We start from the raw sequence: 17,544 nt of genomic DNA on the forward strand, positions 1-17,544 counted from the left end.
ACACATTCTGTAGTCATTGTAAAATCAAAGACCATCACTCTTAAATGCACGCCAGAGCGTAAATAGGAAGCACTTTCCATCACGTACAAGGGGAAAATTTCTGCTAATGCAAAACATTTTCCTACTCATGATCATTCAGGAATGCTTTGGCAAATAACTTAGACAACTACTCTTTATCCTTGCCTGGAAGTGCCTAAAAAAAGCCTCTAATCATATGATTTTCAGATTGGATACAAACCTGAGAACAGTGTCAAGTTGCAAGCACATTTACTAACTCTTTAACCAAAATTGCAGGAAGTCCTTAGCTATAAATGAATGAAACAAGCTAATGAATAAGGTATTAATATAAATTATTATGGTAGAATTCACATGATCTCTTTTAGACATCTACCAGTTTAGGGCACTAAGTCATCAGTTCTGCTCAAAATAAATGAGAAGTGCCTGCTTTGGAACAGACACTCAGCTCCATTACCTTCCTCACTTTCCTCCCAGAACACTGTGTTCTTTTATTTACAATGTTTATTAGTGAGTGCAAGACACCTGTCATATACTATGATCATTTATATAATTTGATATAAGACACAAATCAGGCAAACTAAAGACTGTTAAAGTTTGAGGTCCAACTGCTAATATTGCCTCAAGAAAATGAATATACCTGCACCAGTAAACAGTGGTTGCAAAACCAGACAAGTATTCCCAGAACTCCACATGGGAGGAAAGCACAGCCCAAAGTCATCTTGGAACAACCAAAGCAAGCTGTATAAAAATACAGAGTATAACGCAAAGCATATTTATTAAACAAGCTACTCAATTACTAAAAACACAAGTGTCAGCTGACAACAGTGACTCTCCTCAGCAGAGATTTATAATTTCATATAATTCAGGGTATTTTAGAATAACCAGACACTATTTGCTACACATAATATTGCTTACATCAATTTTTAACTTGTTTAATTATTCCAGTGTAAATTGTTTATGACTACTTGTTACTGTGTTAGTAGAAACACATGATGAGTACAACCCTATTTAGATGTCTCTACTGTAGAAAGTAAAATCCATCTATTTAAAAAAACCATAACCTCTCCCAATATACTATTAAATCCTTCTAAGATGTCTAACACAGCAATATATTCAGAAAAAATGTTACATCCCTCCTCTTCTGTCAGTCCTTCAAAGTCAACTATCCACTACCATAAATTGATATTGTCATACAAAACCCCTCACATATTATAAATTTGAACATGCCAGGAAACTTGATACTTGGCTTTTGCAGTACCAATTGTTCCTTGCACATGTTCATGCACAAGTGTAACCAATCATCCTAATGTATTGCTTCTAAATGCATAGATGCTTCTAGTGAATTCAGCCCTAAAAATTCAGTGTATCACTGTTCATTAGTAGAAGTTACTCAATAAGTTCCTATGAGATTATAATTAATTCCCATGCTACAAGGTCAATAAGCTCAACTGTTTTCAGTTGCTCAACATGCTCTTCCCAGGAGCTCTTAGCAAAACAAAGCAAAACATTGAAAACAGGCTGCTCAAGATGTGGATTGCCAGAGTTTGGATCTCATAATACCACCTACTAAATGGGAAATACATAGGGACCACACAACAAGGTTCAGGTCAGAGGCAACAGAAAGCCTCACACAGGGCACAGCTCTGTCCTCCTTTGCTTTTTCAAACAGATTAGGCCTTGTCTCAGCTCTGTTGATATGATTTGATGGCCTCTTTTCCATAACCTTTAAAAACACACATTCCCACAGGGACATGCTCCTGGAATGACTTTCCATTCCATGAAGAGCAGAACACCACCAAAGCCTGTGAGGGCTCGGGCTGGGCTGGAGGCTCTGCAAGAACAAGACCTTCAGCATCTCCATTTGCTGAGCTCTACACTTCAGTCAGTGACTTTTCAGAGGAGTTCTAGCACAGGATAAATAAATCCAGCAGCCACTACAGCCCCAGTGTTCAGTCAGCTCTGCCAAAGGCAAGCACAGGTAAGAAGCACCTTTGCAGATCATCCATGGAATTCACAGAGGCTGCAGGTGGCTGCTGACAGCAGTGCTGGGCTGCCAGTTAAGGCCTGAAAATTGGGATGCCAAGAGCTCCTGTGCCTACAATGTGACTTTGAAGTGCAGCCCAGCCTCAATGACATTGCCAACAGCTGTTTCCTACCCACAGGCTTTACAAGGAGCCAAATTACAGCCTTCACAGTTCCTTGTTATATCTGACTATGCACTCCCTTTTTTACTGTGCCCTCACTCACAGGAACAAACATCACCAATTCTTATCTAAACCACAGAATTCCTTCAACTTTTTGAAGTTGTTGTCAACTGAGGATTTTAAATTTTGAGCTTGAGGCCTTTTCAGACATCTGATATAGCAGGGCCAGACCTTTGCCATTCTATGAAGATCATGTTTCCAACACAGTCCTCAGGTCTAACTTCCCCAGCTTGGCTTCATTTGAGCTCCCTAAACCCTCTATAAACAAAATGCACTTTTTTTTTCCCTTTATACTTCATACGACCATTGTAAATTTTGGAGGGAAAGGAAAAAAGAACTCACCAAGGAAAACCCACCAAACACAAAGAAACCTAAGAATCTTTTACAGTTAGACAGTGAATATAAGGAAAAGGCCAAATAATTGAATGTAATTTATACCTTCTTATTATCAGGGCCATTCACCTCAAGGTCACTGGTGATCCTTTCCACTTTATCCCAAGAACATTTTGACTAAAATTTGGAAATTTTAAATGTGTTCGGTAGACCATACTCAATTAGCTAAAACCCCCTAAATTAATAAAATAATAGAACAGCCTTTCTTGTGTCTTCAGCTCAGAAACAAAATTGGAAAAAATGACAACTCTAATAAGTTGAATGCAGTTAATGGAGACTGTGAAATTCCAAAGATTTTAATTGATGAAAAGGATCCATCCAGGTTTTGCTAAAGAAAATCAATCAGCTTGAAGCCAACTCAGACTTCTAGCTTGCCATACATCCCACTTTGCATCACAACTGCATAAATAAAATTACAAATCAACATTAAAAATAATTCCTTCCAAAGCATTCTTAAAACTAAAAAACAAAACATGCTGAAAATTCAATAAATTTTTACAGCCTTTGAAACAAGAAGTCTTACATGAAGGATGCTAAATTTAATCCCCCAATTATCTGCCTTGTAAGGAAATTCCTGCCACACCACAAATGAAAATGAAGATCAAACCACACAATTTGACCAAGATCACAAAGTATAGACTTGTTTGTCTCCAAAACAGCTCTTGCAACAAAACAGGATCTGAGTCTTAATATATTCCATGACTAGAGCTTCAGAGCCTCTGAAGCTCAATATGCTTCAAATCAAGAGCTTTACCACAATTTTTCAAAGGACAGACTCTTCTGTCCAGCCACCATGGATTTTTAAATTCATCATGAGGTTTTAGATCTCCTAAGAGCTTAAGAGACTTTGGGACACAACCAGTAGTAGAAAACAATACCAAAATATCAAGTATGAAATTGGAACTCTAATTTTTATCTTTGGATAAAATAGTTTTATGTATGTGTTACTTATAGCTGCTACTAGAACAAAAACCATATGCCAAGTTCTTTGTCTTGTGCTTAAAAAATACCCAAACTTTGTAGCAGCCAGTAACATTTTACTAACTGGTCATAAACTTGGGTAGGGCTTTTTTCATCCCTCACTGTGTATGTATTCTATTAATTATTTAAGAAAAAATAATTACTGGTTTTGATTTAGCGGTACAATGTAGCTATTCAACTATTTGTGGCACCATTAATCAAAGACTATAGGGGTTTCTCTCTTTCAACTTCTCCCTTGAATTCTGCATTCCCTACATAAATATGACTGCTTTAGTTTATTTCTAGTATTGCCAACTCCTCAATATCACTTTGGTCATGACTTCTGATGATTTTGTTTGTACCCCAAATGTTAGAATTATGTATTATTTAGCTCCTTAAAAATCTTATTGTCCTCAACATTAGAGAAGAAACTTGAAAAGGCTGAGCAAATCATCATGAAGCTCAAAGACAAAAAATGTAAACTATTGCATTGAAAAAACAATTATGATACTTCTAAGGCATTTTTTAAGAAGAATTTTTAAGAACCAGATTCTTCCTTGTGAACAGATTTTGAAAGAAAGTAATTCTTTTACCAAGCCAAAAGCATAATTAAATGCTTTGGATAAATCATACACTTAAATCACTTCACAAAAAAAAAAAAATCCATTTTCTCTTTTTTTTTGCATATATCACAGGTATTTAAGTATCATATAGCAGCAAAGGCAGATAAATGTACCTTCTTTCTTTAATTCATCTTAAAACCTAAGATAAATATTTTTCTTGAGTAAAATGGTTATGTTTCATGTCATAATTATCCTTTGCACAAGATTTATGCTCTCGCTATGCAACTTAGCAAAAAAGATGTTGGAAAGTCACTGTGAATGCTCAACTTTAACCCCACCACACCAACAGCAGTGTACAGAACAAATCCTCTGCAGGAAGGAGACAGGACATAGACATTGTGGGGGGAAAAATAAGGAAGAGGTATAAGGGCTTATTTATAGCACATGCTTTGCCTTGATTTTGGTACGGTTAATTTTTTTACTGTTTCTTAACTTCATCCTCAGAGGACAAACCCTTCACAGAACTGAATCACTGCAGCTGAACCCACACAATGAACTAATAACCTCTGTAATAATTTTTGAAGCCTTATTCTCTTTTTTTTTTTTTTCAAATGGGAGTTGGTAACTGAAAGAATCCTGCCAATTATATTGAAGGGATTTGAACAAAAGGAGAAATTGCTTCACAGCCTTATGACACAGCATCTACAGCAAGTGATGATGTGGCACAAAGCAGTTTTTAAAATTTTACTGGCAAATCAGAAGAGGGGCCACAAGGCTGTTATTTCATGTTGCCTTCCCACAAGGCTCCTTACCACAAAATATGGCTTAGAGAGACCTTTTGTTCCTCCAGCTGGGGTAGGCTATGTCTTAGATGATTGCACCAGCACAAGAACTTGCTGCCCTCCACAACTTGAACTTCTCAGACTTCCAAAGAGTAAGTTTTCTTGGTAAGCAGGAATAAAATGAACTGATTGTGTTATTTTTCAGTGAAGAGTGATTCATGCATGTTATATAATATTTAGCTTTCAGCAATTAAACTGCTTGCAAATAGAATTACTGAGCTCTGACTTGATTACAGATGGTAAAGAATCAAGCTTCTAATATTTTCTATTGTTATTCAACTTTGTAATTATGTGTTCTATCATATTGTGTGCATTTGACCTGCATTTCCTGTTATCAAGTTTCGCCTGGCATGAGTGTTTTAAAGCTAGTTAAATTCTTAGAAATATTTCATGAAGAGGTGTCAGTGTCTCAGTGTTTTGAGACAAAACCTGCAAGCCTGGCAGGACAGTTACTATTCTACCAGAAAGATACTCAGCTACAGCCAAAGTATCAAAATGTCTCCCTAAAACCAGCTCCTCCCTCTCCATTAAACCTGTAGGAGAGACTTTGGCACATATTACTTCTTATTTATCATTTCATCGGACATGATGGGCGCTCTCTTCACATTGTCCACATGGCAAGTAGATCAATCCCACAATGGCCTGATTCCTCAAAGTGAGAAGACTTACCTGAGTTGTCCCTTCTGGTTTCTAAGGACAATTGTGGCACCAAGAACAAAAATTATTAACTGGAAGTTTTGTGACATGGAGTAGAAGTGCTGGGAGAACAGAACCAGAAGGTGAAGCTCAAGTTCTGGACTGCAGCTGAAGAGGGAAGAATCAAAAGGAAACAAAGAGCATGAAATAGGCAAGGGGGACAGACTGGGATTTGTTCCACAAAACCAGAAGGCAGTCATGGGAGTTAGAAACAGATTTTAGATAGACACCAACTGGACTGATTAGAAGATATTCTGATAGACACGGCCTGAAATGTGAAACCCAGTGAATTCCTCCTGAAGTGCAGAATTCCTTCTCAACCCAGCACAGTGCATTTATGCAGCACTGTGGTGCAAGGCTGCTCTATGTCACTGCTAATTGCTTAATTACCTCGAACATCCCACAGTGCTGCAGGGATATGGAGTCCCTGGCTTTGCAAAGGACCTACCCAGAGAGGAGTTCCTAACTCCAGTCAAACCTAGTTTTAAGGTTTGCATCAGTTAGGAAACTCGACTGCATTCAAATGCAAAGTTAGATATGCAGCTTAGGCAATACCACATTGACACCCAGCCACTGGCACACACAGGCTGTGTCACACAGCACGATTGCAAGGATGCATCAAATTCCAATAGTTTGTTACTACTTTTCTTCTTAGAATTCTCTCTTTCCTGTTCAGTTCATAGAATACATCACACATTAGGTAATCACTGCTAGGAATCACCAGAAATGACTACTTGTCTCACCTCCTTTGTTACTGCGAGTGTTCAGTAAACAAATATTGACAAAGAGTCCCTTGGGTACAAAACATATATTAAAAAAAAAAAAAAAAAAAAGAATAACTGTTTTTCTCTCTCTGCTTCAGGGTATACTGAGCAAAGTCTCTTAAATTTTTCCATGACTCCTGTGGTTTGACCTGCAATGTAACATTGCTGCTTAAATTGAACAGCTTGACATGATTCACAACTCTTATTCTGCCAAATAAGCAAGGTTCCTTTGACTGCATAAACTAATCTAAAAGTTAGACTGGCTTTGAGCATCAGAAATTTGACCTACAAAATGATTTGCCTTTCACAGCATCAGGATTTCACCTCAGAAGGGTATTTGGAAGGTAAATTAATTCACATCTATAAGGAACATATGATTACAGAAGCAGAAGAAGACTACAAAGTAAACTTACCACTAAAGATTTTATACCATGTGCAATGCACGATGGTTGAATTGTACTGGCTTTAAATAAATGATGGGAACAGAAAAATCACATCATCCTTAATACCAGTACTAAGTCAGTCATGTTTTGTGGAAAATAAAAAAACAGCACAAAATGCCACAGAACATACAATTTGCAAAGCCACGTAAATTTCTGTTTTACTTAACATACAATATTTCCAAGTAATCTATTTCAATGTTCCTTTTATAGAAACAATACTGTTATGGTACCCTTCAGTACCAAGCACAGTACAGATGGACAGTTGTTCCTTGCCTGAAGTCAGACCAGAAAACCTCTGTTTACTTCAAGGACAGTAAATTTGTTTTTTACATGGAAGGTATAAATCAAAACTTGGGTTTCCTAGTAATGTCACAGACAGTGTTGCCAAAAAAAGGCATTATTCTACTTCATTATATATTGCTGCTACTCTAAAACTTCTGTGCTATTTACTTTATAACTATCTAAAACTTAATGTTTCCTCTCATCAACAGGTCACAACATATCAATTTAAATATGGGGATTCTGAGCCACCTATTGGTCCTTCACCTCCTTTGGGCTGCTTTGGTCTTTTGTCAGTATGAAGACTATGATTTTGAGGATGAATACGGTGGGGAGCCAGATCATCAACTTCCATACTATTTTAACCCGAATGCCCAAGCTGAAGTTCCTCGTTTTCCTTTTCCAGTTGAGTGTGCCAAAGAATGCTTTTGTCCACCAGCTTTTCCCTTATCCATGTACTGCGATCACCGGAAACTCAAGACAATACCAAACATCCCCAGTCACGTTCAACAACTTTATCTGCAAAACAACAACATTGAAGCTGTGCCTGCAGGACCATTCACTAATGTTACCTTCATAAGGGAAATTAACCTCAGCTACAACAATATTAAATTCCATATGATTGACCATGGTGTTTTTGCTAAACTTTCACACTTAGTGCAACTTCATTTACAACACAATGAATTAGAAGAATTTCCATTCCCTCTGCCCAGCTCTCTAGAGAGACTTCTCCTTGGTTTCAATAAAATTTCCCGGTTACCTGGAAATGCATTGGAAGGCTTGCCCAACATGACCACGCTTGACCTTTGCAGTAACTTACTTGATGACTCAGTATTCAAAGAAAGACCCTTCTCAAACATGAAAAATTTAATGCAGCTCAACTTATGCAACAACAAATTACAGACAATGCCTCCTGACCTGCCACCATCACTTCGGCATCTTTCTCTTGAAAATAACTCCATTTCTCATATTCCAGAAACCTATTTCCACAGACTTCCTCACATCGTTGCTCTAAGAATGTCCCACAATAACCTGCAGGACATTCCACACAACACCTTTAATCTACCCAACCTTCTAGAACTTAATCTTGGACATAACAAATTGAAACAAGTGTTCTATATTCCAAGAAGTTTGCAGCATTTGTACATTGAAGGCAACGAAATTGAAAGTAGGTTGATGGTTAAACTTTTTAAAAAGCAATAAACTTAGAGGATTTTGGCACTGGTTGTGGGAGGAGTGTGGGGAGAATATCATCCTGTAGTCTTTGGAATGCAATATAAACACATCCTCAGTTACTTGAGACCAATTTCAAATTAGAGAAGATTTAATTTTTGAAGCTTTTCTCTAATTCACAGTTCTTTGTAAAAGTTAATACCAGTTTTTCATGTAACAGCTAAAATTTTTTGAAAATTGCTTCTGATTTAGCAACTGATAAAAACATACAGAGAAAAGGAATTACGAAAATATTTTATTCTCATAAAACAGTAATTACAAATCCCTTACCTCACAACCTTGTATTTTGCAAGCCCCCAAACTGGTACCATTGTCAGTTACAAAACTGATTTAAAACATAGAGAAGGGCTGTATTACCATGCACCAGAAAAACATTTTCCATTTTAAATTTCTAAACCTAAGTTTCACTTTTGCAACAGGTCTAAAACACAACCACTTTCTGCATTTTAATTAATATTTTTTACTCTCTTACAGACATCAATGTTACTGTGATGTGTCCAACTCTGGACCCACTGAACATCAAGCAGTTAACCTACATACGAGTGGACCAGAACAAGCTCACAAGCCCCATCAGCACCTATGCCTTCTTCTGCTTCCCTCTCATCAGAACCATTTACTATGGAGAGCAAAATGTCACTGTCAGCAGGCCAAGTCAGCTCAGAACACCGGTGTTCCGGCGGTTTCTAACACCAGAGGAATTCCAGGAAGCAGAAGACAATCATGAAACACTCAATCAAGAAACCGAAGAAGATCATGAAGCAGAAGACAGCTATTTTCATCCTTACTATCACTGAAGTAATCATTAATAAGTTAATAAGTATATATGGAAATTTCTCATTAGTCTGAGTTATTCATATCTATTCTAGAACAACTGGGCAATTTGGGATATTCAAGATGCATCTATAAAGTAGAGATAAGAGTTTAAAGTAGGTAAATGTCCTATTATTGGTGTAGTAAAAAACAACACTAGGAACAAAGAGAACTCTCCTGAGCATTAGATAAAGGTCTGACACATAACCTGGGTTGATGATGGGCTCACCTTTGGGTGAGCAACCAAAGTGAAAGAAAATTGACTTGAAAAGCTTCTCTGTTCTAAAGTGATCCAATTGCAAAATAACTAAAATACAAATCAGTGCCATAATTCAATAGGAACAAGTGACTAAGGCCAAAAATCCATCCAGCTCTACATACTACTGCTGACAGCAGTAGCAAGGAGACGCTCTAGAGAACAGGACAAGAGACTGAGATTACAAAATAATTCCACAAGGTTCCTCCACATCTCTCAGAAATACAGATATTTCTTCTTCCAGTTTCAAACTGGACAAGGACATCACAAATATGGAGCTTCAAACCTTCCCGATATTATGTTTCAAGTGTCCTGACAAGCTGTATTATAATACTCACTTCTTTGGTTGTCCTTTAATTATCACAATCTTTCAAAGGGGATTTCAGCTTATTACTAACACAGGCAATAAACAATCTTTCACCAAGCTGCTGGGATCTAGAGAAAAGCATGTGCATTAACACAACTGAACCATTAGCATTTATATTTTCCCTATGCTTCAGCCCATGTTATTTTAGAAGACACAAAGAAATGTAATATAATCTTTGCATTTAGAATTATTCATCAAGTAGGACAGGTACAATGAAAAGCATTGCAGGTTTTTTAAACTATTAATTTATCCCTCTGCACAGCTAATACCAATTAGCTGTATTCTGCTTCAAAGTACAATCAACATTGCTTTAAGTAACCTGAAGAAAACTTTGAGCTATGCAAATTTTTTATATCTTATGCCTAGAAACAGATCCAGATAACTACAGGGGAAGATAACACTATAGAGCACCATATTGCCTTTTTTTATCACTTCTTTATTTTTCAGCACTTTTTCCGTGATAGAGCTTTACTAGCTGTGAGGAAAAAAATCCCTGTTTTCAACAGCAAAATTAAATTTTTGCAAGTGATAGATCCATACATCATACTACCAACTTTGCATAATTTTATGTAGTCTTTTTAGTTGTCCTACACTTAAAAGTACAATGTAATCAGATTTCTATTAGAATTTGAAAAGCTAGGCAGGCTTCATTTTTTCTCTTAGAATTTCAGGTTTTTTTTTTTTAGGCCGATATTAGTATTTATGGTTTCTGATGTATAATCTGAAATATTAAGAAAATGAAAATACTTAATTACTTCTTTTTAAGAGAAAGATTTATTGTAAGGCTATGAATATAATCTTTAAGAATATAGATAGACTTTAAGGACAACTAGTTGTAAGAATTTGTGGGTACAAAATTTATTCTATTGTTATTAACTTGTGGATCTTCAGCCAACTAACTCGAGAAATCTGCTCCTCTCTCCTTCCTCTTTTTCTTATTTGCATTTTGAGCAGATCCAGTATTCATAGCAAACTATTTTATGGTCACCTTACAAATTCACAGCACTACAGAATGTCCGCTTTAAAAAAAAAAAAATTATTAATGTTTATCACCCTCAAACACCTCTGGGTTTCTGAAAAAGGAACACATGCATGTATTCATTCCTTAAGTACTCAATATCACTTATGCACACTATATATAAGAATTTAGATATATCTATAACTTTATTCCTTTATTAATATATACATGTAGTATATTAACCTTTCAGCTATTTCAGATTTTAAGTGAATGGTGCACAAAATGCAAATCTAAAATAAGAGGATTTTTTGAAAGGCTTGCTCAGCTTTAAAAATAAAAGAACACTATCCTGCTGTAATATGAATATTACATCTTTTATCACAAACTTTCTGCTTTTTAAAGACATTTATTAAACAAAGCTTAGCTTTAGTTTTAAAGTAGAAGTCAAAATATTGATATTATATATATTTCTCAAAGTCAGACTGGAAATTATTGAAAATTTCAGAGCTGTCTTACTACACTTGACTCATTCAGGTGGAACATGAAATTTGTATTACAAGCAGAACTATTATAACTCAGTTTTCTTTCAATTAATATTATCATATAATCTGTAGCACATAGGACACTTATTCCAGAAAGTCTTTTACAGTGGCCAGAGAACTAAAGACCTGGTAGCCTCAGAGAAATGAGATTTATAATAAAGTACTGGATTAATGGAATCAAACTGAGTGAAATTTGCTCTGGTAACACAGGGGATGCTGTCTGTAAAAGTCATGATGTTTTTGCCTTCCAAGTATCTTGGAGTTCTCTGAGGGAATCATGAAGGACGTGGAAAAGAGAGATCCTGGTCCAAACAGCCTACAAAAATTCCTAAAGGTTTTTAAGGAAATTAAGTTGCCACAGATTAAAAGGCAACATCACAAATTAAAATCAAATAAATTATGAGAAACGGCCTAAGAATAAATGGTCAGTTCTTGCTGTGGAGGGGATCCCACTGGTGGGAACTTAGCAGAGAGCCTGTGCTGGAATTTATTCCCTTTAAAATGCTAGCAAGAGATAAACAAACCAGGCTGAGAAGTGAGATGCCAACAATGAGTGCTAAGCGTTGCTGGAGAATGGCTGCAAAAGTCCTCAGGATGCTAAAACAGCCAGTGGAGCTCATCACAGTTAAATGAGAAGTGATGTCCGTGGAAATGATGATCTTAGTTCCACATTAAAACTAATGAAGGGTGACCTCACCAACATCACTCAGGGAGCGAGACTCAGAAGTGCTTCAGTAGCAACAGCTCAGTGAAAATACTGGCTCAGCGCCCAGGAGTCACAAAAAGGAAACTCAAATGTAGAGAGTAACTAGAGACAAATGGAAAACAAGAGACATCAAGACACTGCCATAAATCTGTGGCTCACCCAGACATTAAATGCAGTATTGATTTCCAAAGCCTCAGGTAGCTGGTGTAATTACACAGGGCATGATTGGAAAAGGATTAGAGCAAGGTCACCCAAGGTAAGGCCTGGCTTCTATATCAACAACATGGAATGCACTAGGGCTCAGCAAAGAGATGGCTGAGGGGGATACAGAAGATACACACAAAATTATGAGTTGCATTGACAGCAAGGGTCTGGGGATCTGCTCCAGTACAAGGGAAGGAGCCATCAAATGAAGCTCATGTGTCCTGTGTACCCGAGGATACAGTGGATGCAGCAGCAATTTTAGACATGGCATTGAGAAAAGACACAAACAGTAATTGAGTTCCTTGGAAGAGATCCATTAAAGGTTGTTAAATGAAACACAGTAGGTACAAAAGTGCTGAGCTGAAAATAGCTGGAGAATGGAAGAACATTTGAAGACAGGATAGAGACAAGGATCATACATCATTGTTCTATTCTCTGTCTTCCCAAAGCATCTGTTCATGGGCATTGCTGGACACAGGACATGGTACACTAACCTTTATTATTAATTCCACACCAGTTCTATGTTGTCACGATCCTGAACCATGGTAATGTGCCAGTACTGCTCCTCACTGCCACTGCCTTGAGACAGTGTAAAAGATACTTGCTTCATTTTTGCTCTGGTACTTACTTACATGCTATTTATTTCATCAGTAACAGCAAAATCTAACAATGAAATAGCTTAATGAGTTTGTTTACAGCACAGTCAGAAAACACAGAAACAAAGCTTGATCTGAGTTTTAACTCTGCATCTCCATGAGCAATTCAGGTAAAGTGCCAACCACCAGACGTTATTATAGAAATCAAAAGAAAGAGAAATAAAAGTATTTTAATCCAACTCTTTATATTTCTTTCTTTAGCCCAAAAAAGGTGGGAATATATTTTGCTTTTTCCCGATAAATATTTTTTACAGTTTGCTTCAGTTTATTACTCTGATAATAAAAGTTATGTGATGAGGACAGAAGCTCCTTTATAGAAAACAGATGTTTTGCAGTTCGTGTTTTCTGACTTAGTTTAACACATTCACATTTCACTGTTACATTACAAATCCATTTTCTTCTTTGTTACCCAACCTGATCATTGTGAGCTATTAAGCATAGGCATTTCCTACCTGAAAAGCAGGAAAGGGGAATATACTATATTTTTAACCAAAAAAGTACACATTGAAGAGATTTCACTATCATTTTCCAGTACTGCTGCAAGAGTGTGAACTACTCAGCTATAAGCCAATTTGTGTATACACTACTGCAACTTATGGAATTCCACAAATACAAACATTTTTAATGTTTTAACTGTTTTGCCCAAAATTTATATTTCTAACAACCTAATTAATTTAAAAGGAAAATAAATAGAAATACAACCTTGTAATTTGTTGCATTAATTCATCATCTACAGAGAAAAAAGAAAATCAATTCCCCTATTCTAAAAGCAGAACACAAGGAAAACAGATAAATGTGAAGATGAGCCACGAACACAGAGAGTAAAGCAGATGCTATGAACAACATAAGGAACAGATGCCTGGAACACTGAAGTAAAATATGGATAAGGCCAATGATTCTTGGAGCCCTGGCTCAAATGTCCCTGTGGACATAGTAACAGCTCTCAACAAATGATGGTATTGTCATAAGGAAGTAATGCCAATTCTGGAAGGAATTCTAAGAAATTGTAATAAATTGCAGTAGGTTGGCTTTTGTTTCAGGATATAACTGATGTCACATAGCAAAGCTCAGGAGAACATATGTTCAACAGGGGTCTGGGTAAATATACAGCACTGTTACTCTGGTTATCATTTGTATTTATTAACCATAGTTTGATTTCTGTTTAATATTATGCATGATTTTTGCAATGTGCTTTATTCATTTTTAAGACCATAACTGATAATTTTTTTACTTTTCCAGAAATGCAAGAAATAAAGGTAATGTCTTCAGCCTTAAAAAATTCTGATTATAAATCAGAAACATATGGAAGGATGTTCATACAATCACTTGGTCATTTTTCAGCTGTCTTCGTTTTGCAGCTGGTGGCCCTAACAGTGACCTAAACTAATTTAATTCACTGAGCCTTGCAAATAGTTGCAACTTTTCATAAAAATCTGGAGGTATTTATGCATAACTATTTCATTTCAGGTACTTCTTTAGTGATTCTGAATCTTGAAAAATGTTCTATGTTTTCTCTAGGACATGATGACATTTGTTTTACATTTAATACTACCTCTGAACACTCCTCCATCCCTCAAGGATGCTGAGTTTGAACTGAGTTTGCTTTACACAATGACTCTTCTATAGCACCACCTTCAGTTCTCAAACCAGCAAAGAAACCAGGAGATTGCTCCCTCCTCCGTGATACTTTTAGTTCCCAGAATAAATGCAACTCCATCATCATTACTGGCACTAAACTGCCTTAAAGCACCTATCAGGACCTTAACAAAAAGCAGAAGGGAATGAAGGGGTCTGAGAAGTTTCATATCATACATATATGCAGCAAAGAGTTAAAAGTAGTTTTAGAGAGTAGAACTAATTCCATATAAATATCAAAAGAAAAGGCCTGTGTGTTAGAAAATAAAACTTGTGTAGAAAACCATTCCAAAATGTTATTTCTTTTAGGTTAAAAAAGGAGAAAATAAAAATAGAACCATCGATTTCAGTTCTAACATCACTTAATGCTTTTGCCCTCTTTAACAGTCAATCTCTCACTGCTTGCAGATTATTATGTACATGTTATCAGGCTGGTGCAATAACTGTCTTTTCCTCCATAAAACCTCTTCTATTATAATTACTGCAATCCAGAACAGCTGTCAACATTGTGAGGTGTTTAAATCACACTCCGCACAAGTTATGCCACGGAACCTCCAACATGTTGCCTTCCACATGAAGCAGAAATATCACACACAAAAGAAAATCCAGCATTGTGCCCAGGTCTATAAATACCCAAGAATCTTTAAAAGCTTTCCTAATTTGTCCAAATCACATTTTTTCCTACACAGATGTCTGGCCAAGAGAAGACACTGACTGTGAACATTCTGTATAAGGGATTCCCAGCACTCACCATAAGCACAGGTCAGCTGAGCAATAATCCATAGTACTTTTTCTCAAGAACACTTATAAATAGTAAAACAGAAATGGCAGAAGTTGCCAATATCATCCTTTAGAGATTGTGATACAAGATGAAAGCCAAGGTCTTTAAGCAGCTGCAAAATACACTTCCTCTGTCTAAACACAGAACAAACCTGAGTGATTGAAAAGAATCTCAGCTTTGGTTTATTTCATAAGGAGTATCTTGGAGCAACTTTATGGGACTCTCCCTAGTGCTGCCTCATAGCCTCATTAACCCCTGCACCCCAGAGGTAAGGCCCTATGTTTTTTCCTCCCTCATTTTCTTTTTCCAGTGTTCTGCCTCCCATTGCACAACCTCAAGTCTTTATATAAGCAGTGCCAGCTCCTGCCCCCTTTAATTCCCACAGGCACCTTAGAGAAGTCATTTCCAGCCTGTCTTGCACAGATGAAAGTTTACCCCACTCTGTATTGACATATAAACTAAATACTAGATTACTTCCCAGATGCTGAAGATTTAGTAAAAAAAAATAGTTACCCTCATTTCTGTCTTGCTCTCCTATGTTTTTTCTACCTCTGCCATCCACACCCATCCAGCTTCTCACTTTTTCTCTCCTATTATTTGTTGTCTAACATGACAGAAGAAAACCTTGGAGAACAAATTTTACACCTATTCTGTATGCTACCCTTTTCAACTAAAGCTAAGTTTTCCTGACAGCAGAATCCAGAGACCAGAATTCAATCCCATTAATCTGGCTTGGGTTCTAGCCACTACAAGAAAAGAAATCTTGTGGTTCATTTACACCTTCAGCTACACTTTATATCCTTACAAAATGACAGGGAAATTACTACTGTTCAAATTTAAGCCATAATTCCATGTCAACAAAATTAGGAAAAATAACCTTTTAAAATGCCTAACAGTCCAGCTGTAAGCATTTTGTGGGGAAATCAGTCAGAGCAAATGAGATATCATGGGGAAAATAAAAAACCACACCATGGACACATTACTAAGGTCCTCTTCAAAAACTGGAGCTCAATGAGTTAATCACACAGCAGGCTTAGGTTTCCAGGAAAGAAACCACCTTCCAAGTACATCGATCCTTGTAACCAGAGTCCAAGCAATAGACACTTATACATCCAATTTCCAAGCACTAGAAAAGCACTCTCTGCTTGTCAGGGTGTTTTCTGTGAGCTCCCCTACAGCCAATGCATATGAACCACATATTTCATCTCGCATGATTTGGAGATTGTGGTTATTTCTAGTCACTCTGAGCAGGAATAAAGCAGTTGAAGGAAGCAATACTCCCCTTCCTTGTTTGCAGTCACCCATACCAACTCCATCCTTGTGCTAATCTGAGCATCTGGTACATGTTCAGATAAAAACTGGTTCTATCTGACATTATTTGCTGACACATTTTCTTCTTTCATGACAATGCTGACAAACTATGGGATAAGGTTACTACTTTATTTGGCACTGTGAGCTACTCCTTGATGGCATCATGCCAAATAAACTACTTAACATCTCCCTCTTTGAATGTATTTGTAAGGAAGTATTCATGAGCTTCTGAGAAGTGCCTCTATTGCAGTGAGTACACATACAACAACCTTTTTGTGATAAGCACAGAACCAAAATCTTGTGACCCTGATGAACACAGACTTTTCACGTTTTGTGCAGAAGCTGTTCCTGAAGTTGTCTAAAAATCCAGACCCTCTTCTCTTGCAGATCAAAACAAAGTGTTTCCTTGAATGAAGACTTCCTACATTTTCAAGGCCTCATTTATCTAGTAGCTTTCCCCCATTTTAAAAAGCTGTCATATGTAAGGAAAAGATAAAGCTATTCCTAAGACAGTCTATGTAACTGTGAAATTTAGGATTTCAGTACTTAAAAAATAAATTATCATAACACTATAATAAATATATTTAATATTTTATATCTTGCTTTCAAAGCAAGATATAAAATACTTACTATGTTTTTCATAGTAAGCATTCAAATACTTGTTTTGTTTTTTTTTTCCCCCTTAGAATAGTTATCCTTTGATTACATTCAAGCACTGGAAACATTTGGATGCCTCAGAGACAGAGGAAATCCTAACATGGATGTTTGGCAGATGGGTGGCAGCTGGAAAGGGTAAGTACAAAGCAGAGCTGTGTCATTACTTCCCAGACATGCACAAAGGCAGGAGGGATGCTAAGATGGTACTGACACTGCAGCTTAACCAATTCCAAACTCCTGGAGTCATTGCTCCAGCAGAGTAGCAT

The 17,544-nt window shown here is 36.7% G+C and overlaps 2 protein-coding genes across 3 annotated transcripts in view; one reads left to right on the forward strand and one right to left on the reverse strand.

Moving 5' to 3' along the window:
• CENPP (centromere protein P) overlaps positions 1-17,544 on the reverse strand; it is a 113,748-nt gene that overhangs the window by 69,829 nt on the left and 26,375 nt on the right. The window lies entirely within an intron of this gene.
• On the forward strand, positions 4,853-10,526 carry OMD (osteomodulin). The gene is made up of 3 exons (XM_053989006.1): positions 4,853-5,085; positions 7,375-8,330; positions 8,870-10,526. Exons 1-3 carry the CDS (start codon positions 4,853-4,855, stop codon positions 9,187-9,189), a joined length of 1,509 nt encoding a protein of 502 aa, XP_053844981.1. The 3' UTR covers positions 9,190-10,526.

This window comes from Vidua macroura, chromosome 13 (genome assembly GCF_024509145.1).
Source record: "Vidua macroura isolate BioBank_ID:100142 chromosome 13, ASM2450914v1, whole genome shotgun sequence".
Taxonomy (NCBI): Eukaryota; Metazoa; Chordata; class Aves; order Passeriformes; family Viduidae; genus Vidua; species Vidua macroura.